The sequence below is a fragment of the Setaria italica genome, chromosome III (assembly GCF_000263155.2).
Source record: "Setaria italica strain Yugu1 chromosome III, Setaria_italica_v2.0, whole genome shotgun sequence".
NCBI classification, from domain to species: domain Eukaryota; kingdom Viridiplantae; phylum Streptophyta; class Magnoliopsida; order Poales; family Poaceae; genus Setaria; species Setaria italica.
Genome location: NC_028452.1, coordinates 13139854 through 13166300, shown reverse-complemented (window position 1 = coordinate 13166300; position 26447 = coordinate 13139854). Strand labels below are relative to the sequence as shown.

The window sequence follows — 26447 nt, the reverse complement described above, 5'->3', positions numbered from 1 at the left end:
CCCAGAAGCCCATTTCTCAGCCCACGGCCTGTAAGTTCATCGTGACTAGCAAGCTCTTCCGGTCGACTGGTGCCGTACCATTTGCTTTTGGCCGCCTCCTCGCCGCTGCTCTGTCTCCGGCTCTGCGCTAGGGTTTTGGATCGTGGGTGGCTGGGAGGCGAGCGGGGAGCTGCGCGCGAGGGAGAGCGGCGTGGGATGGCGCTCACGAACTTCATCCTGACGGTGGTGGGGGTGGGCGCGGCGGTGATGCTGCTGCGGAAAGACGTCAAGCAGTCGGCCACCATGTTCCGCCGCAACGTGCGCCACATCCGCAACTGGCTCGAGGAGGAGTCCGCCGCCGCCGCCAAGTACGCTCCCTTCATCTTCTCAGCTCTTGCTTTTATCCAGTTCCCGTCGGTTAGCCATGCGGCTGATTTGGGTGATTGAACCCGCCCGGATTGGATCTCGAATGGATTAGCTCCTAGTTTTAAAGTGATAAGAAAATTTGGTTTATGGTGTACTTTTAGTTTAGTCTGGTTAAGTGAACTGCAGTGGAACCAGGTAGGACTGGAAATTTAGGTGACATTTGGTTTGATTTATGAAATTGCAAAGGCTAAATGTTTTGAGACAATAGGATTGTAAAGGGAATTGGTGAAATCTGGATGTTTAATTTGTGTTGGTAATGATACGGACCCCTTGCAATGTTCAGTGTGATGACTAACGGTATAGAAGTCAGCAATGATCCACGCCTTTCGAAAAGAAAAAAACCTATTAGTATAGGACTGTGAAGCGCAAATCAAAACAAGAGCTGAAGGATAATTTTCTGCATAGAAGAGATTGAACAGGAGGGGGATAAGAGATTTTCAGATAGTACATGCGTATAAGAACACAATTTGAGATGCATAAAAAATGCTACATGTTCAAAATTCGCACCAGCTGACCACAAAATCAAGAGAAATAAAAGAACTTGAACTCATAAAGAGTGGAAAGCAATACATTTTGATGGAACTACGGAAGAACAAATGAAGCAACAGGTCTAGGACTCTAGGTGTGCTTGCCACTGGGAGGCTGTGGCCGGATCAGGATGCCTTGTGTTTGCCTCCACTCCTTAGCAAGAGGATGAATCTCATCCAAGAGATGTGATCATGGGAGGGAGGTGTGTTGTTTACTAGGTTCAGAAATCACCATTCATGAATACTGCATAATGAGATTGATTTCACCTTATTTGGACTATTATGTGATTTTTTCACTGAGATGATCTGTTGTTATATGGATTCAGAAGAAGCCATCAACTATCATATTTTTCATATAAATTAGTCGCGATATGGTTATAACTTTATATATTAAACTTTACTAAAGTCATTGTCAATTTTTGTTGTCATGCACCTTTTGTCGTATCCATTTTGAGTCTCCTGCTTTGCATATTTGTTGAAATCACAAGCACGTTTTATCCATGCTTCAACAGACCTCATTTATCCATGTTCATGTTACAACAGATCTACAGAGGGATCTTCAGTAAAGGAGTTGGAGTCTCAAGCTGCCAAGAAAGATGCTGCACCCAAGGAGGACAAGCATTAGATGATATTACACTCTTTTACGTATCATGAAATTCAAAGTGTGAGTTCCAGGATTTTGATCTAGTCCTTGTAAAAAAATGTTCTGTAGGATTTTTAACCTTGAGACTATTTTTACTCAATAACGGAGGATACTTGAGGTTCGGGTTCTGAAATAATATTGCAAAAAGAGGGATCTTTAATGTCAATAAGATGTCTACTCGATGATGATGGATATCAGGATATCCTGTCTAGTTCTATATTTGAGACTTTCTGTAGTTGAGAAGAATCCATATACTTGCAAATGAAATGGTGGATTTGTGTACTATCTTCACTCTGATTAATTTGACAACCCATTATACATGTGATTTGATGCAGCCATGCAGGTTCTCTTTGATTGGCACTTTTTCAATTTAATGCTCTTTGCATTTCTTTTGCTCGATTAATTCTATTCAATATTTACATAGTACTGCATTGCAGAATATTATTGTCATGTTATCTGTATCTGATCTCTTTTCCGGTCCGCGTCAAAATATGAGAGTATTGTATTTGTGGTCACATTCAAATTGTAGTGTAAGCATGTGGCCTGGACGTTGTTTGCTTTGTATTTGATCCATTTGCACCCCCAAACACATGCAAGACTGGATTTGTTATTCCTGAAGTCAATGCCAAGTCCTCACATTTTATTCGAAGTTTGCGTGTTGCACTAGGGTCATGTTTAGTTCCCCCAAAATCCTAACTTTGGCACTATGCAAAAAGAAGATTCCCCGTCACATCAAACTTGCGGTACATGCATGGAGTACTGAACGTAGACGAAATCAAAAATTAATTGCACAGTTTTGTTGTACTTTGCGAGACGAATCTTTTGAGCCTAATTAGTCAGTATTTGGATAATAATTCATAAATACAAACGAAACGCTACAGTATTGCTACAGTAATTTTGGTTGTCCAAAGTTGGCCAACAAGGGCTTGATCTAGATCCAGATTGGATTAGTCATTGTTAGGTTGGTACTACGATAACATGCGTAATCAGAGCTTGTTTAGCGTTTTCCACTGGCAGTGGGCCGACAAGCCCGTGTCCCAGTCAATGGACCCACCAGTCAGTGTCTCATCTATGCAAGGCACCGTACCGACTGCACTGGTAGCCGGAGCGCTTCGGCGTCCCGCGCCGCGATGCTTCTCCTCGGCGGCAAAGCATATTCCACTGCGCTTGTGCCCTCCCTCCGCTCCCCACCTTGCCATTCGCCGCGCCTAACCCCGCTCCCCCGTCTCCGCCTCCGACCTCACCGCCGGTCAGTCTCAGCCCGTATGGACCCCGCCGACCAGTCGCCGGAGGAGGTGTACTCTGTGTGGGCAATCCCGCCGGCTCCCGTCCGCGACCGCCTCCGCCGCATCATGGAGGGCCTCCGCGCCGCGCACGGCGGCCCGGCCTTCGAGCCGCACGCGACCGTCGTCGGAGACTTCCGCAGCCGCCGCTCGGCAGCCGTCGAGGTTCTACGCGCCGCCGCCGCCGGCGTCCAACCCTACACCGCCCGCGTCACGGGGGTCGCCCGCGGCACCTTCTTCTACCAGTGTGTCTACCTCCTCCTGGAGCCCACCCCCGAGGTTAGCGTCTCTTCTCCTCGTGGCCTCGTCTCCTTGTAGCGATTGCCTAGTTTAGCAAGTGCGGCGCGAGTGGCCGTGGATTCAAGTTTGATTTGGCCAGAATTTCGGGCTTACAATTGGTTCTGAAACCCGGACGAAATGCTGATTCAGTATGCTTTTGAGTGATTTGGTTTTCTTATACCAGTATCAATTTCTTCTGAATTATGTCAGGTGGTGGCAGCGAGTGATCACTGCTGTGGACACTTCGGTTACCAGAGAAAGACTCGTGAGTGTACTAGTTGAATTCTGTTCCTGAAAAAAGCACATGTTAGTGGCTATTGACACTTGGTTGCGCAATTGCAGCATACATGCCGCATGTTAGCCTCTTATATGGAGACCTGACAGATGAGGAGAAGGAGGAGGCAAGGAAGATGGTAGAGGAGCTGGACAAGGATATCTGTGGATTGGAGTTTGAGATCTCTGATCTTGCTCTCTATAGAACAGACACTGCAGATAAAAGCTTGGAGTCATGGGAGTTGGTGGAGGTGTGCCATCTTGAAAAGAATTGATTAGTTTCCTCTCCATGGTGATTCTGCTGCAAGTCAAGTTGAGAATTCGTAAGGCTTTCTAAGCACCTTACTGTTTACTTTTCTAAGCTCCTGGTTCGTATCACCAGTACCACTTTCAATTGGAATAAGTGTACTTCGGATTGAAGTACGGAATAATGTAAAAACCTGTTATGTTATGTATATTTGGTTTTCCTTGAAATATACTTTGGATGGTTTAGATTGTGCTGGGTATGTTAACACCTGTTGAAACAAGCAGGTACTCTTGTGAGAACCTGAAACTGTATTGGTATCACGTTAGAGAATACCTTCTGATTAAAACCATGAAATATACTAGTAATTGGGCTATATTCCATAAAGAGACTAAGCTCTCAACCCTTTGAGTCAATACAATCATAGTGTACGATACATACCATGCAGCCTATAGAGGTGGTACATTTTCCGTTCAATATAGGGCACATTATTGATGATATTTCTTTATTGTGACCATACAGTGGTGTATGGTCTCTACTCATCCCTAAACCTTCTTCCACCAGACCCAGCTTCCCTTTGACAGTTGAAGTATGTAGCGGTGGCAATATTGAGGTGATATTGCCGTGCAAAGCTTCTGCAGTTGAAGTTGTGGCGCATTTCTGGTGCAAAAACTGTGCCCCTTCCAAGTTGCCGGAACAGCACAAACACCATCCTGTGGATACCAGATCTTGGCTCTGGGCTCTCATAAAATACTAGCTCTTGGCCTGCAAGAGCATCCCGACATTATCTACTGAAGAGTTTAAGGAGCATTAAACTGGTTGGAAACAATGTATGTTGTAATGCTGTTTACTCTTTCTAGATAAATATAAATCTTTTAGATATAGGTCTGCTTACTTGAGACAAATAGAGCTGTTTTATTTCCATTATCTGTTTGTTTCAAAGTCTCAGGCAAAACCAAGTATGGCAAAACTCTATATATACTCAAAATCTAGAACATTCAGAACTTTAAGATGACAACTGTAAATAAAAATACACTGTGAACTACTTGCAATTTGAACCTAGCTCTGCTGAAATGTGTCCTCAAGGTTATCAACCAATTAAAGGACCAACAGGGGCTTTGTTAAGCATATTTATGCCAGTTTACACTAGTTCATGTTTAATATTAAGATATCCTGAATCTGATAATGGCCTAGATCGAAATTGAATTCTACCTCATTTCTCTATTAGTTATGTTACTAAATTAGTGGCATTTGTCATATTATTGTGCATGTTATAATTTGTGGGTTCCCATTGTGTCACCATGTAAGCACTAAGCTGGCATAGTACTTTCATATAACAAGTTGGTCTAATATTTGGTTTATGGTTGCTGATTTCTTGAATCAAATGCATCCTAATCTGCTTCAATTCAGTGATAGTCAACAGGTATGAGGAGACTGAAACCTGTGCTCCACATCTGCAAAAATTCAGCCAAAATGAAATGGAATGACAAATCACTATATGCATTCATACCAAAGCCGACGTTAGTTGTTTCAGGAATATCTGTCACCATCCTACACAAGAATGAAGCATTATCTTAATAAGGCAAACTAAAAGGAACCAAATCTTGAAAGAGTGGAATATGTTGCACTTGATTTACCAGTGCAAGTACTCCCTTAGTGAGGGATGGCTTGGATTTGGGGCATCCGGGTCAATCAGTACCTTCAAGTCAAAGACAAACACGTTAGCATATAGACGTGTGAGATATACTGCAAACTTTAAGGCCTTTTGTTCCTATTAAATTTATTGAGAATCATACTGATAAATCTTCTGCAATGTGCATAATACTTTTATTTGTTAATAACAAAAGGATTGGCATACATTCTCCCATTTGGTAGCATATATCTATAAATCACTTAGCTCACCAGGGTGTAGAAAGTCCTCATGTCATTGCCACCAATATCAACTCGTGGTTTACTTGCAACCGCAGATGGCTTTAGCTCAGCACCTGACAGAAGGAGCCTGTTCTTGTATGTTATTCTGAGTGGAACGGTTGGTGTAAAGGTATCCAACACATCCTGTATGACATAAGCCATAACCAAAGGATCGATTGAATGTTGTTGCTAGTGTTAGAACTCTGAACTACCTCTCTATGGACCTGGGGGGAGCTGCAGTCTGAGCGTGAACTATTTATATCCGAGTTGAGGTAGGCTGTCTTATTCACCTTTCTAAGAGATACCAGTCTCATGCCATGCATCATCAGGGGCAGAGCCAGGGCAGGTGCTGCCAGTACTGCAGCATCCTTCGGTCCATTTATGCTCAAGCAAACTTTATGATTTAGAATAGTGTGCAGCCTAAATTTGAGAACTTGTAGTGCCCATGCAGCCGAAATACAAGCACCGGTCTTTATGTGTTCTGGGTTCTGCAACTGTTCATCGCCCAGATAGCTGAATCGTGTATCGTACTTGCCTATTAAAGCATGATCTCCTCTGTGGAGTAACCAGGTAGTATAATTTTTCAATTTGTATGCTTTAACAACTTATTTATTAGCATCACTGGGATTTGCTGGAGCAAAGCATGTGAACTACTGGCAACCTTTATTGCAACCAGCTGTAGCAGTGCTGAACATTGAGGTGCATTTAGCATGTTCTATTTTCCTTGCAACAGCATATCAGGTTAGATATCTAACCACTTTTATTTTGTTTCTCTTTTCATCTTATCTGAAATTGTGCTGATGAATAACTTACAGCATTTGTTGTTACACGCAAACACCATACACCAGCGTTGAGTTGCATTTCCACCCATTGAGAACTCGTGCTGTACAGAAGATCTAGGGGATTTATACCATGTAAATTTAGGGATCACAGATATGGTACATTAGGAATAGCAAAGCACAATCCCTTTGCAAGGCTGTGAGCCTGGGTGCGTTAACATCATGTACAATGGAAACTCCTCCTTCTGATGCTGATGATTTAGTTTTCATCATGGAAGGGACATGACTCTTCACTCTTCAGTTATCACCAAAGAAACTGTTGGGACCATTTGTTTTGTTCTGTGCAAGTTCTGCCAGATCTCTTTAAGTTAGTTTGTGTATTACTAAGTTTGATACTAGTTGCTTCCTTTTTGGTGTGCTCTTTTGGTTGCATGAGAGTTATTTTTCATTTAAGCTCAGATATTAGGGAAATTCCTCTTGTGTTGAAACAGGGAGGCCACCATAGAAACGAGCTCCCTGCATATTCTTGAAGCCATCGTTTTGTTCTTTTCAAAGTTTTTGCCAAATATCTAAGATAGCTGGTGAATTTGATCCTTGCTATTGGATGGGTTCCTTCAGTCGCATATGGATTGTTTCTTCAGTGTGTTGTCTCTGTTTTGATCATGTACTGCGGCATATTATCAGAATTATTACAACGTTTATTCAAATCCCTTGTTTACTTGATCTCTACTTTCCATGTAGAATGTAATCCAAGAGGTCAACATGCCCTTATATTACTTTCAACATCCGGTATCTGTCATTACTTGTTGTTCATGATACATTAGGTTCACCCAGTGAGCTAGCTGTGCAGGGTATTTCTTAGACTCTATGCACAGATTCAGGTATTGTACATGCTGGGATTCTCTAGGCGTACATCGGAAATTGACTCCAGCTTTTCTTCAAGCATGATAAGGATTCTGTTCTAGTCCCCCCCTGTGCTAGCAAAGTAGAATCCAGTTGATCCTTCTTCACATGGGGGGTGAAATATGAATATATACCTTGGGAGCTTTTACAATCCGTTGTTCTTGTCCCATGGTTAACTTTTGGAGGCACCCTTAAATTAGTCTTTTACTGTGGCTGTGGTCGAGCGACTGGGGACGATATCTGATCTTGCTTGCTGATGCTGAAACTGTGGAAGGGATGTGCTCCTTACTTCCTTAGTCCTAGGTTACTTTCAAACATGTGAAAGGCGAAGCATATCTTTCCTGGTGATAACAAAAATGTTGGCAAAAGGCGTGCGATCAAATACGAGAACATTCTGAACACTCCTTTTTGTTATCTTTAGGGCCAGTTTGGTAGGGCTCCGGCTCCTCTGAAAACGGCTCCGGCTCTGACTCCTTTAGTGGAGTGGCTTCTCCGGCTCCTCCTTTTGAAAAAACGTTTGGCAAAACTCCTGTGGGTCCTCCCCAAGGAAGAGGAGGAGCCGAAGGAGCCACTATTTTTAGCTCCTCCTCGGCAGTAAAAAAGGGCTCCGGCTCCATGGGTGCTCCACTCGCACAGCCGTTTGTGACGCTGCCCTTTGGTAGGGCTCCAGCAGAAGCCGCGATTGGAGCCGGAGCTGGAGCCCCACCAAACGAGCCCTTATTACTGTGTCTGGCTTCCAGCGATTTTACGGAAACTAATGTGGTAGCTCCTACAATCCTCCGAAAAATCATCCATACAGATGGGTGTGTTCCCCACTTGCCCAGTGTTATTTGCGAGCATCCTCGTGCCTGTGGCTGTCAGGTGCGCGCGATGCTTTCTTTCTACACTATAGCTGAGCAAAGACGCGACGGCATCCAATCCGTTCCGTTGCGCACGTGACGCGTCTAGTATGGCCCTGTCAAACACCTGATTCTGACCTTGCTTATTTTTAGCACCTGTCACATCGAATGTTTAGATACTAAGGTCTGGTTTGGTTCCTCTGATTTATTTTTAGCATCCATCACATCAAATATTTAGATACTAATTAGGAGTATTAAACGTAGACTCTTTACAAAATCCATTACATAAGTGGAGGCTAAACGGCGAGACGAATCTATTAAGCCTAATTAGTCCATGATTGATAATGTGTTGCTACAGTAAATATTTGTTAATGATGGATTAATTAGGCTTAATAGATTCATCTCGCCATTTAGCCTCCACTTATGTAATGGATTTTGTAAATAGTCTACGTTTAATACTTCTAATTAGTATCTAAACATTCGATGTGACACGTGTTAAAAATAAGCAAAGGAACCAAACACCCCCTCTTTCTTGTGTTCTGTTCATGTTCAAAAAGGCCTGATTCCTCTTTTCGGACAGTCGCACGTAGTTCGTCTTCACTTGATCGTGGAAAGGGAGCTCTTTAAAGATTATTAAACGCTTCAAGTGAAGAACAAAACGAATTCCCTATTTTTACATAGAAGGCTTCTATGCGCTTTAAAGATCAGTTGCTTATTTTTTGCGCTCGTTATTGTCACCTTTTACTTCTATTTAAGTGGTGTTTAAGTTAGCAGCTACCTATTTTTTTCTAATATTTTATTCTAGACCCGTTTAATTCGCCCAACATGAAGTCGAATCCGGGCCCACTGGATGCTACTCAGGTGCTCTAACCACTAGGCTAGATACTCATTTGCTTAAGTGGTGTTTCTGGATTAATTATTATACTAACCCGCCACTTGGCACTTGAAATAACTCCATTATTGCATATATATTTTATTTTGGAGCATATTGTGTTTTGCTAGTAAATACGACGTAATCATAGGGTTTTCATACGGAGCTAAATGCATAATTGGACGTGGGTCGTCAAGAAAGGCTAGCACGCAAAAAAGGAGGACCAAATGGGCTAGAAAGGGCCCAGGCCAATCGGCCTAGGATCCTACGGGCCAATCATCCTGGCCTATTGTCCGATCGCGCTCCCATTTCTTCGGCGTGAAGTCTTCGAAGCCTCTAGGATTTTTCCAGCAACACTAGAGAGGACTATAAATACCCCGTGAAGGATCACAAGCAGGAGAGAGCCAGAGGAGAGGAGAAATACCACGTATACACCACTCCACCATCACCACAAGGTCAGGAACAGAGAGAAGATTGGATCTGTAGGAGGCCACCCGAGGACGGAGCTCGGGAGGAGGAGAAAACACCCCAAGCTGATCGGCCTGGGGCTTACATGCCCCCATTTGTTGCCCCCCCTTCGATCCGGTTGATCTCCTTTGTGCGTCAATATGTGTAAGATCGTGAGGTAAAGTCTTTGTTTATCCTCGGGATTATAACAGATCTTGATTTATAACATCGAACCTCTTGTGGAGATATGTTTGCTATCATTTATATTTTGACTAGGATCGTGCCCGTGCGTTGCTACGGGCAACAAAATATTTACATTACAATACACGAACCACTAAATAAGATAATAATAGCTTAAAAATAAGCATGAATATTAAAAAATTATTTAATCCAAAAAAAATAGTTAATGAACTAAACAAAACTTGACACGTAATGTAATCTTGTAGGGATAAAAGCTTTTAACTCATGACTTACTGTAAAACAATAGATAGAGACAACGTATAACATAACCCAAATAGCATACTCATAAATACAACAGATAATATTTATAGTAGTAAGTTACAATAACAAGATAGTATTTGTTCACAGTTTACAGTGGTGGATACGGTCGGTGGATTTAAATCACAAACCAACAAACTGATTCAAACACAAACTATCACATTTTATGGCCTTTCCATTGCATTTTCTATTTACAAAATAAAGCTTAATCTTTTACCAAATAAATAATGGAAGATGCCTGGTCTCCAATGGGCTATTGAACTTCTCTCCATAGAACTTCTGCAAGCACACAGATTCAGGTTATCAGCTAAAGCTTCAAATATTACCTAGATGTATATCAATCTATCTATCCGAAATTCAATATTTAAATTGCAGTCCAAAGAATGTGGAAAAGAAAATAGAATATTATTCATGAACTGCTAAAAGAAGTATTATCTCAGGGTTCTGAATTCATATTTCACTCATCTGCTACATAGTCCACACATGAAAAAGGCTAGACTCGAGTTTGTAAAGGGCTAACTATCCTGATCTTTGCATCTTGCAAAGATGACTCACACATGAACCATGTATTTAAATCCATAAGTGAAACTAACACAATCTTACATATCCCATCATGAGAAGACAACATTGTATTATATCCCGTTCTCATTAATAAATATAAATTTAAACAAACATAATGCTCAATATACTATTTCCTTTAGGTGGATACCATCATATTGAAATGATAGACCTGAGCTCTATTCCTACAAAAATATTTTCAAAAAATGGAGCATTAATTAATGGCACATGAATTTGAAGATAAAAGGGTAAAAACATGCAAATGCTCACATCCAGAGTAATTTCCCGTCCGCACAAGCTCCATACTGCATAGGTCCAGGACCAAGCATTATGCGCTACATGGAGGTGACACTGAGCAGCAGGAATGCTGAAACAGATAAGAGATTTCAGAATTCTAACTTTCATAAGAAACAATTTGAATACACCAAATTTCTGGATAGAGTTCATAAACCTTTTGCAAGGTAGAAATAAAGATCACACGTACAAAAGTAATGGATATGGGCGCTCCTCTTTTGAAAGAGTAGAACAAACTTTTTTGGTAACGTGAGTGGAACAAAAATTAACATTTTTACTTTCACCTGCAGTGTTCGGCTCTCCAATGATATATACAGGCTTCTTGTAACAAGTTAAACGGGAAGCTTAATGATGCATCACTACAAGAGATTGACAGAGTAAGAAATTGCATAACAGCTCACCCAGTGCTGCACGCCTCGCCTAGCTTGCATAACAGCTCAAACAAAATTAATTATTATATTAAACACAAACAACCACCAGAAATTGTATCAGATTAATTTTCATCATTTAAAATTTAATAAAACACAATTTAAGGCATTACCTTAGCCTACTACTACACACCCCTGAGCTTTATGCCATCACGCATGCTAATCATGAACTAATTGGTCCTCAGCAGCCAATTCGGTGTACAGATATATGCGAGGCCAAGCTGATCCTGACTTGGTAGAGGAGCCAGGCTAACTGCATATGCACCTCACATCCTGTTTCCGCACATGGTCACCAGTCACTAATGACCAATCTCCCTTGCGCTTTCAAGAAGACACTATTGTCCAGCTCAACCTAAGATGAGGAAAAAAAATTATCATCAACCATCATATTCAAGGGTAAGAGTTGCAAACAATTGATTTCATCAAAAGATAATGTACCAGCTAGCGCAAGAAACCGGCGTCCTCCTTTCTCACCCCATTCAACAAACGGAACTGCTTCTGTAATGTTATAGTCACTTGTCCAGCTTCCTGTTATATGCAATAATAACAATAATAATTTCATCACCATTCTTATGTTTGTGACTAAAGTTGATTTCGAGGGTGTAAGTTAACTGTGGAGCCAGAGCAGACCTGAGAGCCAAATGTTACAGTAACTTACTGTAAAACCATACACATTGCACACAGTTGTTCTAAAAAAACAATTCTAGCAGTCATGGGATGACAGGAAAGCTTACTTCATTCCAAGACTTCCCTTGCACCAAACGTGGGTACAATGGTGCCTTTGGATTCACAAATGCCACTTCGTTGGAGACAGCAATTAGCTTGGGCTGTTACAAGAGTGTATTTTCTTTTTCAGATTGAGAACATGAAGGAATGCATCTTCAGAATCATACTGGAGTTGCTGTTTCAGAGGATGCAGTTCTTTTCGCTTACCGCCAAGAGACCTCCAGAGAAAAGCGCGAACGAGGAATCTTCCCTCTGGTTGATCAACTGAAGCTTCAAAGGTCCCTTTCCAGTCTTACTGTAGTCATCATTTTTTAAATTTGCAAGTTGGTACTGCAATGAAGATATGGTGGTGAAATCAGTCAGGGTTCGAAACTAATTGCATTCAGAAAGCGAGATTAAATGGAACGGCCTGTATGCCAACCTTAATAGGTGTAGTGCATAGCACTGGTGGATACTGCCTCTTATTCTCAAGCTCACAGATTGCAGCATTGACAATGCCCAAACAAGATCATATCGAATCTTGCCCCTTGCACGTAACATTATAGGCACATTTATCCCCATTAGGTTGAGTTTGTTCTGATAATCTGATCCAATCAATTTTCTTAAATGTGGATACCAACAGTATTTGTTTTGTTACCTGAAATTTGCAGGAGAAAACACACTGATCCAATAGTCGGCAGATGTGCTCGGATGGAAGAACTCCACATTCCACACATTCACTGTTTTCACCCTGCACCATCACAACCCACGAGTTACCCAAACTTTCAGGAACCCATGAACCCTGCAACTATCACACGGCATAATATTCAGAGGGTTGAATCTTCGTCGCATAGGGGCTTTTCCTAGTATTGCTCAACGTAGGCGCAGGGGGTAGAAAGGCGGATCCAAATTTATTGGATAAGGGCCTCCAAAAAACTTAGGCTCATAACATAAAAAAAAGATATAAAGATATGGAAATAGGACCGTTTCGGATTTTAGATGGTCCGGCTGACTCTATTTCATTCGCTGAATATATATGATATTTCTTTTCTTTGAAACACAAATTATGGTCTTAAGACTCCAAAAGAGGCTCTTTTGCTAAGAAGAAAATGATACCTTGGGATGGATGTAAAGCCAAGCAAATTGCTTTTGCCGCATCTCTTTTTGGAAGATCATAATACGAGCGATTCGGCATATTTGGATTCTAATCTATTGTATTCTTTTTCGAGAATGCCGCCACTCGGACTCGAACCAAGATATTTGTGTTTGCTCTGTTAGTTAACAATTTCAATTTCATTAAGAAAAACAAACTACTGCCAAAAACTCGAGTTCTTTTTGGATTTCCTTTTTGATCAATAGTGTGCATTTTTCGTTGGGGATTCCCTGGAATAAAGCGTCGCATCAGTTTACCAAAAACACAGGTCTCCACAAAGTCGTAAGACCATGTATGGGGGCTGCACTCGATAACAGGATATGAACTCCTTTACGACCAAAAGTGAACCAACCCCTTGGACTGCTGCGAAAACACCATCTGATTTCAAAGTAGCTCGGATTCGAACCAATGACTTCCATCTTATCAAAGCATTACTCTACCACTAAGTGAAAAGTCCTTCATCAGAGGTTTCTTTTGTAGAGAAAAAAATGCAGTTGCTACCTTTTCTTTCAACTCAGGAGAAGTACGATCGGGCGGCGCTACAAAATTAGTATAGCTATCCTTCCTATGGCACAACAATCCAGTTTTGCTTGATCCCGAAACAGAATTCCTGAAAAAGTTAGTCATTCACAACCACTGATGAAGGATTCCTCTAAAAGTTAAGGATAATTTCTAGACGTTCTGTATATGAACCCCTTCAAACAGGCTTTCTCTCTTCTCTGGTCCGAAGGAGGTCAAATTGGAATTGTGGCATTTCACCCCTAACCACAACTCATCCGTTGATTCTTCAACATTAGTCGGTTCGGGTTCAAATCCGATAGTCGGCTTTTTTCTCAGCAATTCCATTTGCTCAAAAGAAATTTGTCCCCCACCACCCTTCGGGGGTCGTGGAATGCTTTTCTTCTCTCCTCATACGGCTCGAGAAAATGATTTCCTCATAAAGGTAAAAAGAAAATTAATATACGGGATATCCAATCAATTAGGATTCAGGTTAAAGAGGGTCTTTATCCTCGCCGTATCCTTTATAAGGAAATCCGGGGCCAGGGGGTCATTCCCTTGACTCGTACTAATGAAAAGTTTTTTACTCCACGAGAAATTGAACAAAAAGCTGCCGATTCTCTGTTGAATGAAATAATAAATAAGTGGCAAAGCCTTGCGTTAAAATAGTAATTGGCGTTCTTTCTTTTTTTTCTTTCGATTTTTTTTAATTTATGAAAAGGTTGCTTTGATTTATGAAAAGTTTGTTTGGATTTACGAAAGGGTTGCTTAAATTTATAAAAAGGTTGTTTAGATATATACATGATTTATTCCTTATTTAAAAATTTACTACTCTCTTTCTTTCTCTCAATTGAAGAAATAATTGGAAAAGGTCCGTTGGCATTTCATCTTCTTTTCTCCTTACGGGGCCTATCCAAAAGAGAATCCAGGACCTCTTGGTTCTGAATATCCCAATCCATCTAAAGATATTTGTATCAGTATCTATTCAGTAGATCCTTTTTTTTCTCCATCTTTCAGCTCGAGAATTTCACGGGATAGAGATATAGTATAAGAAATAGGCTATTAAGTAACTCTAAATGAATTGTGGATACATCCGCTTGCCTAGGACTTGATCTTGGTACCAATCCATAACGGTCAAAGTCGAATCGTGAGCCTACAAAATTAATAAGAAATGCAAAAATGAAGAAAAGGGCACACACATACACCCTAGCACATGTTCCTCGACACTGAGGACTGATGACGGAGGCAAGAAATAACGATTGCAAAAAAATCCGCGAATTGAGCTAATTCCAATTTTGATTTGCCAGGTACTTGTTTCATGAAAAAAAATTACTTTATGTATACTTAAATCGTATAAAGGGGGAGTTCTTTCTGAGTTCCGTATGATATCCGCGAACTGGTTCAAAATTCTATTGCTTCATCCGATCCGAGCAAATTGCCAAAAAAAAAAATTGTCTTTTGGGCAAACAAAATTGGAAGGAAGAAAATTTCTTAGAAAGAAAGCTTTTTCCTTTTTAGAAAAATTCTTTCAATTCCAATCGAAACTTAAGAAACTCCAACAGAATTTAAGACCAAAAAATTTCTCTTTTATACATAGGTCGTCAATTCGAAATTACGTGGATACTTCCACATATTATGGGTAATCCTTATTTTCAAATTTTACGGGTTCGATTCCTGCTGGATGCACGCGAACGGGAACGTTCCATAAGTTTATTGGTGCTAATTCAATGTTTTGACAGGAGCGTCCGGTCCCAAATGGTAACGGAGGCGTGCAAAGGTTTTTGAAAGAAAGAATCCAAAGTTTATTATCTTCATTTTTTTTCTTATTCTATAAGACGGTGGCTCTCCTAGGCTTCCCTCATCTGGTGATCCTGGGGAAGAGGATCAAGTTGGCCCGTAGGGATTGATGAAGAGTGAGCTGATAATGGAATTTTTCTTCGATAAATAGAATAGGGGGGAGGACATTGGGCCTCGTTGTCAGTCCAAAAACGAAAGGGGACGCCTTGACGCGCGCCGCGTTGTTGACGGCATGGACCGTCCTCCTGACGGTTATCCTCGACAGCGGTTGCTCCCTGCTGGTGCTTCTGCCCAGGTGCGCCGCGGCGCTAATGGCCAGCCATGGGGCGGTTGCACACAACAGCATCCTCATGCTGCTACTAAGGATTCCAAGCTGGGACAATTGAAAGCGCCATAGAGCCGTCCGGGATCCCCACCCCCTAGAGGCGTTCGCCGACCTTGTCAACGTCCTTGTCACCCCCGCAGCCGCCGACGCCTACGTACCCGACCAGATCAACCACAGATTAGATTAGGCGACACCAGAGACTGCGGGGACCGCAAAAGGAGGGGAAGGAACGCTACGGCATGAACCGGATGATGAAGGGGGCTATGAGCTCGACGGGTAGACCCCCGGCCCGTGGGTGTGTAGCCAGGGCTTGCGGTGCTCGAAGTCGGGGCCGAAATCGCAGTACTCCGCCGTCCAAGCGTGGCGGCGGAGGGAGGAAAGAGTGAGGAGGCGAGGCGCGGGCGTGGGAGGAGGTGATAGGAGCCAAGGAAAAAAAGAATGTGGGGAGGGGGAAAACGGGAGGTAGAAAAGAGGGAAGGCAGAAAAAGAAGAACGGAGAAAAAAACGGAGTGGGGTGCGGGGGCGGACGGAAACATTGGTACTACGAAGTAAGTCGCACTACGAAGTAAGTCACACAGATAATGCTTTTATAGGCTGGTTAGGGCTAGTTTAGGTTACTTTGGGTTATTTCGTTGCTTACCTATGTTCTAGTCGATTACCTCATGTAGTGGGGAAAGTGTTGAATAGGTTCATATCACGCTAACATTTATATCAGATTCGTTCTCTCTCAGTGATTGCTATGCAACATACGATGAACAACAGCGGGAAGACCATGTTCTTTTTCACCATGCTCATTGGATCCCTAGCATTGCCACCTACACAGTGTGAGTATACGCGGCCAACCCGTCTTCTTACTCTCATTTTTTTCGGTCAATAGATATGTATTTTATTTGTAGTATTGACGACGGGCACACAAATTCCTCACCAGGCCTGTCGCCAATGATTAGTTGACCCCCGATCATCGTATATACTTTACTGCTGCCCGGACATCAGCCGCAAAGAATATTGCCATGCAATGTTGAACGAGTGTAGGGCTAACTGCGCCTCTTGCCAACCCAAATGTCTGACAACGTAGCTATCTATCTCTCTTTTAGTACCGGTGATGAAAGGCATACCACGTGCTGGATGGAAACTGTGAATGCAATACGTCAAGTAGCAGTAGCAGTGTGATCATTCAAGTCAAATTCTGAAATCTCTCGCCTGTGATCGACTTGCTGTACTCATCAGTCGTCACCCATCTATAACGGGACTGCCGGTTAAACGTAACGTAAACTTACTGTACAAATTTCGAAAAGTTAGAAAAAAAATCTGAGTTTACATTAAAAAAATTGGAAATCTCAGTTTTATAAATTTTTTAAAACTTTCTAAGCCGAGAAAACTAAACACATTTTCTAAAATTTAATGGCTTTAAAAAAATTAATATCAGTTTTTTTAGAAAAGCCTAAAATCTGCAGCTGGAACGAACCTGTCCTCGTCACTCGCCGTTCCAGATTTCCCACTCCCAGTGCCCAGATCGACGCATATGCTAACGCAGTGCGGCGCGCACGCTGGTCGCTGGCACTTGCACACGGTTGCAAGTTCCCGTGCGTCCGACAATCCAACGTGGGCGGGGTTCATCAGTCAGCTGCTCGCGTCCGGACTCGGATCAGAACGAGGCGGAAGTGGCGAGTTTTTTTGACCCGTGTTTTGTAGCCTGCCTGCCTGCCCAGTTTTATCCGCTGCCGGCTGCCCGGGTCCCCCCGCGACGTCAAGCCATGCGGTCATGCGGAAGCAGCGGCCCTTGCCAGGCGCTCGGCCGGCAGCAGCCGGCAGGTGGCTAGGTGGCCCACGCCACCACGCCGCACGGCGCGCGCCTCGGCGGGCGGGCGGGCGGAGTGCGGACGGCGGCGGGCCCGACGCGATGCCCCCTGCCCACTGGCCACTGTACCGTCGGTCCGTCGCAATAATCGAGCGCGTGAGGACGCCTCCGCCCCCGAAACAGTGAAAGGATCACTGCCAAAACCTCCTGGACCGCACGAGCTGACCACGCCGCGCGCCTCCGTCACCGTCACTCCACTACCCCGTCGCTTTCCTCTCTCTCTCGCGTCGCCATCGGCGCCGCGGCGCGGGAAACTGAGCCCCGGGGGGAAGCAAGCCCCTCGCCTCGCGCGCTCGCCCGCCCGCCGCCTGGGATGGCGGCCGCCGGCGCGCCGTTCTCCATCCGGTACCGCATTGCGCCGCCGGTGGCCCGGCGTCTCTACCGTTCCACATTGCGCCGGCCGATGCTGCTGCTCCGTCTGACTGACCTCACCTCACCTCACCTCGTGCCCTTGTTTTTCGTCCCGTCGCTGCGGCGGATGCAGGGAGTACGCGGCGCGGGCGAGGGCGGAGGGCGGGGGCTGGCCGTTCGGCGGGGACGCGGGGACGCTGCCGCCGGTGGAGGTGCGGTGGTTCAGGTGGTGGGAGGACGAGGCCGCGGCGGCGGCGGAGGACGAGGAGGGGGAGGTGGAGAGGAGGATGGCGGCCAAGCGCCGGAAGCGCTCCGTCGCCGAGCTCTTCGCCGCCGTGCCGCGGGTGGCCCGGGGCCAGCGCCGCGGGAAGGGGAAGGCCGCCAAGAGGAAGCCGGATGGCAAGGGGAAGCTAGTGCTCCCTGTGCCTGTCAGGGTTAAGGCGAGCAGTGGGAACAAGAAGAAGAAGAAGAAGAAGAAGAAGAAGAAGAAGGCCCCGGCCGGGACCGATGCGAGAGAAAAGGTAAGTGGGAACATTGCATCGATTTGCTTTGCATTTCTTGGATTACGTTTCGCCGGACACGATAGAATGTTTGGATGTGGCGAATGCTTGTCATTCTCGGGTAAGTACAGGTCTGCCAGGACTTGTTCGTTCGAAGTGTGGGTGTGGATCTTATTGTTCAACTGACGATCCGCAGCTTGAGAGTTCACGGTGATGTGAAGTGACCACTGACCACTAGAAGAGTCATTGCGCAAACAGTATAAAGTGGATCCGACATTAATCCCTTGATGGGAACCTCTTGCTGAGGTTTGATTGAGTATTCAAACTTATGGGTTTGAAGTGGATTTTCTGTTAAAACTGTTCCTCCTTTTTAACCTACTCTTATGTTCATCCATTCCTGCTTTTGGTTAATTTCTGGCCAACCAAAATGTAGGTGTGTGCTTTGTCTTCTTTAGGTAGTTTGTATATCAAATGGCATAACAAATATTGCAAGAGTGTAATTTGGATGTATACCAATCAGTTGTAACTGTTTCCGTGTTTTACTTGTCTTGTTTTCCCTTTAGTCTTCATCTGTGGTGTCGGCTGGCCTCATGTGTCTTAGCACCCTCCATTTCATGATTTTTTTTTGTTTCAACCATATCATGATTTTCATGTGGTTTGAGTTAGACTGTTAACTGTTTTATTCAAAGCTATTTCCTTTTTTTTATTCCTATGCGTTATTCATGCTTGCTGAATGCTATAGATACACTTGTTCATGCATAAGATTTTGCAAATTGCTGGCATAGTTTGGTTGACTGATTGGGAATGCGTACTGTCAGCAAATCTTGTAATATTCCTAAGTAATGCAACTATATACTGTATACAATGGTGAAAGTAATAGAAGTTTCCCATTTTCTTGATAGGTCTAAATGATACCCTGAAGTACAATACAGACCAGAAGATGTCTATTAAACTTTTGTTTATAAACTTCAAGAGAGGTGATACCAGTGTTTTTTCTCATTTTCAGGAGAAAAAGAGTGGGGTAAAAGCTACCCCAATTAGCATTTCTCAGTTGTTTCAACATTCCATAAGAAAGAAGAAGCCCGAGAATGCTCTTAGCAAGAAAAAGGGAAATCAAGAGGTCTTGGTTTTACTAGACAGAAAAAGTAAGGGAAACAGAAAGTCAGTTTTGGAAAGACACAAAAAGGCTGTAACAAACAGTGTTAAAGCTCAAAGCATTTGTAAGCAGCAATCAGAAGCAGGGTTCTGCACAGTACTGGATAACACAGATATTAGGTGTAAATCGAGTTCTTGCAAATCAAAGCATGTTACATTTTCTGATGGCACCGACATATTCAGATGGACTGCGCATCTACCTGAAGGTAATACAGAGCAACCACAATCAGTACAGACATCCCAGCAACCCACTCCGGAAGGTTGTGATCACCGCAATACAGATAAGACACAGTTGGTCTATCAACAAGCAGATGGTATATCAGGGGCAGTGGAGAATACCAGCTCTTTATCTGAAAATGTAGTATCAGCTGGTGTTTACCATACTGCCCCACTTACCAAACCGAAAGATAGGACTATACTGAGCAATTCAGTGGATCTGAATCACTGTATAGAAACTTCTAATAGCAGTAATTGTCTGAACTCCATTAGTTTGGCACGTCGTAAGGTGCCCTGTCAAAACTTCAACGATGTGAACTCTCATCTAGACAGCGACGATGGCTTAAGTCCTGATGTTGAGTGTCTTGGAGAAAGAAACCATATGCTATCACAAGCATCATATGCTCCTAGTTTGACAGCCAAGGCAATATCTGGTGATAGGGGTCCATTGTCACAACCTTCCAGTTCTTGTTTATATGCTAGGAGCAGAAGCACATTGCAGGAGAGGCTGGTTGCTAATTATCAAGTTCATACTGAGCTTCTTAGATCTGGTAAAGATGCTGTGAGAAGCATAAACTCCTCAATAGGATCAAATAAACCAGCAGGCGCACAAGCCACGGATTGTGTAGCTGCAGGCAGGAACATGCACTTTGGTGATGACTATCTTGGCCTTCCTATTAATTCACGAGGTGAATTCGTTAAGGTTCATCCTGGTTGCACCCCTAATTCTGCTGACATTTTTAAGAGGCAGTGCTTGGGAGAGAATTCTTCAAGTCCCTCAACTATTCCAACCATTTTCACTCCTAGTACTTGCATGGATCATGTCAATTTGAGATCCAACCATCATGCTCAAGAAATTTGTACAGTAGATCGATCTGTGTTTCATGCAGGTCCTCGTTTTACTCCAGCAACTGCAACAGCATATGGGATGGATTTCAGACAGTTGCCAAGTTCTGAAAGAACAAAAGTTCATTACTATAGAATTCCGAGCAACAAGTATCCATGTACCAACCAACAGGAGCTTTCAGTTGAATGTTTTTGCTCTGGATGCATGGGGCATCACAATCCACAGCAGAAGCTAATTGGGATGCAGAGCCACTGTCTAAGACAGAACAGTGGGCAGAACAGCCAGCACAATGCCGAAACAACAATGCGCCTCATGGGGAAAACAGTTACACTTGGAACCAGTGCCATGCAATGTAGAGGTCTGAATAATGAAACTCCATCTTCCAGTAAACAAACTCGAGCTGAAGATTTTCAGGGAGCACATATGAACGTTTTTCCACTACCGTTCCATGGAGGACTGGTTGATCCCCCTTCTGCATGTAGGATTTCAGATAGAGAGAGACAACCATCTGGAACATCACATTTTTGTTTTGTTCCAGCTGCTATACCAAGTTTTGTGCTTGATACCAGTAGTTTCAGAACAAATAGTCACCACCAGCAACCTGAAGTAGGAACAGCAAATAATGCGAATGTTCATCCAGCAGGTGAAGGTGAAATAGGGCAGAAGCAGCCAGTTATGGAAAAGCAAGTTCAGCGTAACGCTGAAGACATGGTGTCGGGTTCTGTGCACCGCAGGCACACTCAAACTGTTGCACCAGAGTCATCCTTAAATAGAAGGAACAACATCAGAAACTTCATGGAAGAAAGACCGGTGCCGTACCTATCCAGTTACCTTCCACAACAGTTTAGCAGAACGACGCAGAGGCCTCCAATGTCATCGTTTCCGTCAGGCTATCCTATTCAGAATGCTCCTGGTTTGACAACCCAAACAAAATTCACCTCCCTCCGACCATTGCCGCCTTCGGTCATCCCTTCCCAGGGTTACATCGCTGACTACACACCGCCTCATGGATCTGTTACCGCCTTTCACCCACCAGTTCCGGTACCCCATCCAGTGAGCAATCCTAGTGCTCCTGGCTATGCGATATTCGAAGACAAGAGCATGAGATGGACTACGATGGGATCAAAGCCTGAGGGATTGGAACATACGAGGAGAAACTGTAAGAGACCTGCAGAAAAGGATGATATGTTTCTGACATTAGCAAAGAAGCCGTACACAGCTGCTGGGAAGGAGCTAACCATGTTACCATTCCCAGAAAAGGGTCTGGAGTTCCGTGGATCCAGACCACCAGATCCACAGGCACGAGACATGCCTATCTGTCTCGACGAGCCTGAAGCGGATCTCCGACTTGGACACAGAGAGTCACAAGCCACATGGTCAGCTCCTGCCAACGCACACAGGCCTCTGAAGCTGAAACCTGGAGCGAAGCATGTCCTGCAGCCGAGTGCCAGCGGCGTGTACCAAGAAAATCCCTGGCCCGTGCATTCAGTTGCGCCACTATTGGCCCCGGAGAATGACGCTTGTACACTGAGTACGTCCAAGACGCGAGGCGCCGAAACCTACAAATTCTAGCGTGTCTTGGCTGTAAGTGAAGTACCTGTATGAATTGGGGTGCCTCATGCCATGAAGCAGGCGGCTTCGTTCACACCCTTTCTAAACCTGAACATTCAGTGATTGTGGTTGGAAGGGGCTGTTGGGCGCCAGAGACTTTTCCCTGAAGCATTGTCGCGTGGTGTTGTAGCCCATGAGTTTTTGTTCCGCTTCGCAGCGGCGATTTGCTGAAACGGAAGCCAAACTCCTCGAGCATGCTCTTGCAGCAGGCAATAGCTACCCGTGGCGATGGCACAGCATCATTGTGTTGAGCCGCACCGTCACGTGCACATGCCTGGCCGTGCCGCGCGCAATGGGCCGGGGGCGCCGGTGGTTGAGCTGCGGAGAGAGGAGGGAGAGCCTGGGGATGGAGCGTCTCGGCGGCGCCGGCGGATCGGAGGTCTTCGGCAGGGTTGCGCCGGCGGTGAAGCAGATCTGCATGGGCCTGCCCGTGAACGCCTCGCACGAACTTCTTGCCGATACAATACCGTCGCCCAGCCGTGTGTCAGGCTGTCACGCTGTCGTTTTCGTGTATCACGAGCCGTTCTCGAGTTTCCCCAAGTGAATATCCCCCCCCAAAAAAAAAAGTTTCCCCCAAGTGAATGCAGCCTGCGCTGCGAGCTTGTGAATATTGAATGTTTCCAATAGAAGTACTATAAAACTGATTTTGCAAAGCCAAATCTTACATGGTTCCCAAAATGCCAAACTAATTACACACTTGGAATGGAATGTGACACCGTAAACTGCACTCCAGACTCGCTGTCTCCTATACGCTGTGCACCCAATGCAAGAACCCACGAATTCACAAACCAAAGAACCTCTAGAGACTAGCTAGCTAGAGGCGCGCGAGGGTCCGGATGTCGTATGGGTGGACGTCGGACGCGAGCCTGGCGGCGTAGGTCCTCTGGCCGACGAGCACGTTGGCGGCCTCCGTCGGGTGGAAGGCGTCCCAGAAGAGGTACTCGTGGCGGTTGGCGCAGGGCATCTGGAACGGGAGGCACGTCACCTGCCCGTTGTTCCTGCCCACCCCGCAGCACCCGGCGTTGGTAACCCTCAGCCCGTGCGCGCCCGGGGACCTGAGGATGTCGTCGAAGATGCCGTACGCGTTGACGTAGGTGAAGCGCGCGCCGGGGAGCTGCCTGTTGAACCGGTCCACCAGGCCGACGAGCCGCTGGTTGAAGATCCGGATGGCAGCGTTGATGGCCTCGACGCAGGTGGCGCCGTCGGGGCTCCGCTGCGCCAGCTCGTTGGGGCTGCACCCGACCTGCCCGACCCCGATCACCGCCACCTTCCGGGCGCCGTACCGATACATCACCATCAGGAGGCGGGAGTAGTCGGCGGCCAGCGAGTCCGCGTACTGCTCCGGGGTGTACCGGCTGCCGGTGTCGTAGAAGGCCGGCATGAAGTAGTTGTTGAGGTAGTCGTTGCTGCCCATGCCGACGCTGAAGATGCAGCGGCTCAGGTGCGTCGCCGCCGAGCCCTCGTCGCCCAGGATGCTGATCAGCTCCTGCACCGCCGACTGGTAGTTCTGCACCTGCCCGCTGAAGCTGATCCGACCACCCTGCATGCATGCGTAGCCGTTGTTTGGTTTCTCTCGTCGTCAACTTCACGATCGATGAACACTGCATGCGTTCGTACGGCATGCAGCAGTGTGCGTACCAGCTGCTGGCCGGTCTCCTCCCGGATGCCGGCGGCGGCGGAGGCGAAGTTGACGCCGGTGAGGAGCTGCTGGCTGCTCGCGCCGGCGAACGGGGGGATGAAGTCGTCGAAGCCCAGAAGCTTGGCTGCACACGGGCCGACGGACGCGAAGTAAATATGCAAAGTAGTTCTTGTCACTAGCTACGAATTAACTAAGCTCTGTTGCTGCATGCCACACGAGAACACTGGAACACCAGAAGCTCCGTCGGTGCTGCTCACCGAGGACGTCGACGGTGGTGAGGCCGTTGCTGAAGCGCCCCGTGGGGCCGCCGGCGAAGTCGATTCCGTAGGGCGGGTAGTTGGCCCGCGCCATCGACACGATGAAGTTGTTGTTGCCGTTGTCCACGAGCGAGTCCCCGAAGATGAAGTAGCACGGCACCTGCGGCGCCGCCACGGCCGGCCGCACCGTCGTCGTCGCCGCCGCGCCGAGCACGGCCAGGACGGCCACGGCCATTTGCCACGCGCGCCGCCCCATTCCCCTCTTCCTACTGGTAGTGGTAGCTAGCGATCAAGCGAATGGGAGGCGCCCCGAGCTTGGCAGCTGCTTGGATTCGCGATGAGATCGATCGACGGCGACGCGTCACAAGGCCCCAAGAGGCGCTGGTTTTATACCATCACCCCGATCCTGCATGCCATCGATTACAATTATTGTATTTCGAGGAAATTCGACCATTTTCGAAACGGCGGTCCCCGGAATTTTTTGATTGGACAGGTTGGAGATTAGTTGGGCCTTTTCAAGTCCCTCGTTAGGTCCGGGCTGTGGTCCCGCATTTAGTTCCGCGCGGCTGGGGTAGTAGAGTGGAGGCATTGGGCCGGCCGGGTAGCCAGCAGCTCCAGCTTTACAAGTGTAGACACACGGAACAGGAGCTGGCTGAATTCACACTTCACATTGAAGAATACCAGATTGATCTCTCCGGTACAGATTAGTCAGGTCACATCGAATGTTTGATACCACTAATTATAAAACTAACTGCATAAGTCGTGGTTAATTTGCGAGATGAATCTATTAAACCTAATTAATTCATAATTAGCGCATATTTACGGTAGCATTACATGGTCAAATCATAAACTAATTAGGTTTAATGCATTCGTCTTACGAATCAACCTTCATTTATGTAATTGATTTTATAATTAACTTATATTTAATATTTTTAAATTTAATATTTCTAATTAGTACCTAAATATTTGATATGATAGCGTTCACGAACCAAACAGACCTACCGTAGACCCCACTGGCAAATTATTGGGACGCAGTGTACGCAGTAGTACGTTGCGTACAGTGCAGCGCGTAGCCGCACTAACAGCTGCCAGTGAGTTCCGCGTGCAGGCAGCAGGACAGCGGAAACACGGCAGTAGGGCGCTCGGTACTCAAAAGTTATTTTGCATAAATCCGTATACAAGCACCTCTGCCGGTTGAACTGAAGCTTGCCGGTCGTTCACCACAGTAACGCGGTGCCAGCGGTACCCCTGGGCCCTGAATGCTCCGTGCACCGTGCGGAAAGTCGCTGGTTCCAGCCAGGTTTCACCGCCATTATCTGGCCGGCATTTCTTCGTCCCGCGATCTTACCAGGGGGGATCGATCTTTCCCCCCACACGCGCGTGTCCGATCCGGGAATGGCCATTATTGCGGCCTCCGATCCTCAATCATCGGCGCGGGCGCGCGCCGTCGCGGCGTGCCCGGCCGGCCGGCAGACAGACTGTGAACGCGGCGCTTGGAAGCTTTGGAAAAAAGGTGGCGACGAAACATGGGGAACGGATGGATCGTCGCCCCGTCGATCTGGCAACCCTGCCATGGCCGGGGATGAAGTAGAAGTACGCATGCATGCGGGACACTGCACATGCGGCCCGGGCGAGGTTGCCGAATCTGGCCGCCACCGGCGCCGCGTGGACACGGCGACGCTCCCACTCGGCCAGCCCTTCGGCCCACCCTAGCCCGTAGCCTCCTGCTCCCCTTCGTCAGCTTCTCTGGGCTCTGACCTGCCATGCGCCGATGCGCAGCAGTGCAGCACAGCGGCGGGAATTCAATGCGCCGCACTTGTAGAGATGCTTGCACTTGGGCTGGTTCGTCTCTGCTGCAGCGGAGTGATGAGGCCGGGTTCCATGTCCGAGTAACCGACGGCAGTGGGAACAAGTCGATTCCAACTGACAGCAAATAGAGGCCGTGTGGCCTCCAAACTCGGTATTAGCCAGTACTGATGATGAGTCCTGCAGTTGGGTGATTATTAGATGATGGGGCGGTGCACCGTGGAATCTGAAGCGGTGGGGGTACGAAAAACTATTAGCCTGCTCGCAAAACGATGAGCATGTTAACGTGTAATTTGAAGCAGTGGCAGACTGGCAGTAGTACTTTCTTTTCTTTTTTCCTTTCCTTTTTTTCCTTTGGGGGGGGGGGGGGGGGGGGGGAAAAAAAAATTCCTCACCCCAACAAAAGGGAGGGGGGGGGAGGAACCCTACTTTCCCCCCCACAGAAAATTTTGTAGGGGCGCCCCCCACAGGGGGAGGAGAAGGAAAGGAAATTTCCCCTCCCCCCCCCTCAACGGGGGGGGGGGGGGACATCCTCTCTCCCCCAAAG

General features: G+C 46.0%; 5 protein-coding genes across 7 annotated transcripts; 3 read left to right on the top strand and 2 right to left on the bottom strand.

The window, feature by feature from the left end:
* Window positions 1-80: 80 nt before the first annotated feature.
* On the top strand, window positions 81-1895 carry LOC101781447. The gene is made up of 2 exons (XM_004961436.2): window positions 81-347; window positions 1476-1895. The coding sequence occupies exons 1-2, from the start codon at window positions 196-198 to the stop codon at window positions 1555-1557; spliced, it is 234 nt and encodes a 77-aa protein (XP_004961493.1). The 5' UTR covers window positions 81-195; the 3' UTR covers window positions 1558-1895.
* A 782-nt stretch (window positions 1896-2677) lies between these two features.
* On the top strand, window positions 2678-6684 carry LOC101780097 (cyclic phosphodiesterase). Of its 3 annotated transcripts, none has more exons than XM_004961434.4 (4): window positions 2678-3137; window positions 3348-3402; window positions 3480-3733; window positions 4177-6684. In XM_004961434.4, exons 1-3 carry the CDS (start codon window positions 2706-2708, stop codon window positions 3683-3685), a joined length of 693 nt encoding a protein of 230 aa, XP_004961491.1. In that variant the 5' UTR covers window positions 2678-2705; the 3' UTR covers window positions 3686-3733; window positions 4177-6684. The 3 variants fall into 3 exon arrangements, with proteins under 3 accessions (XP_004961491.1, XP_004961490.1, XP_004961489.1); XM_004961433.4 differs by having other exon boundaries at window positions 2679-3137; window positions 4219-6684; XM_004961432.4 differs by lacking the exon at window positions 4177-6684 and having other exon boundaries at window positions 2679-3137; window positions 3480-3916.
* On the bottom strand, window positions 4033-5745 carry LOC101781045 (protein HEADING DATE 3A-like). Its single transcript, XM_004961435.4, has 4 exons — window positions 5557-5745; window positions 5292-5353; window positions 5165-5205; window positions 4033-4419 (listed from the first exon to the last, which is right to left on the bottom strand). Exons 1-4 carry the CDS (start codon window positions 5725-5727, stop codon window positions 4190-4192), a joined length of 504 nt encoding a protein of 167 aa, XP_004961492.1. The 5' UTR covers window positions 5728-5745; the 3' UTR covers window positions 4033-4189.
* A 10990-nt stretch (window positions 6685-17674) lies between the features above and the next one.
* Window positions 17675-22382, top strand: LOC101779697. The gene is made up of 3 exons (XM_004961431.3): window positions 17675-17863; window positions 18003-18390; window positions 19376-22382. Exons 1-3 carry the CDS (start codon window positions 17832-17834, stop codon window positions 22157-22159), a joined length of 3204 nt encoding a protein of 1067 aa, XP_004961488.1. The 5' UTR covers window positions 17675-17831; the 3' UTR covers window positions 22160-22382.
* Window positions 22383-22799: 417 nt separating this feature from the next.
* LOC101779303 (GDSL esterase/lipase At5g45670) lies at window positions 22800-24471 on the bottom strand. The gene is made up of 3 exons (XM_004961430.3): window positions 24095-24471; window positions 23837-23961; window positions 22800-23738 (listed from the first exon to the last, which is right to left on the bottom strand). Exons 1-3 carry the CDS (start codon window positions 24348-24350, stop codon window positions 23013-23015), a joined length of 1107 nt encoding a protein of 368 aa, XP_004961487.1. The 5' UTR covers window positions 24351-24471; the 3' UTR covers window positions 22800-23012.
* Between the last annotated feature and the right edge of the window lie 1976 nt (window positions 24472-26447).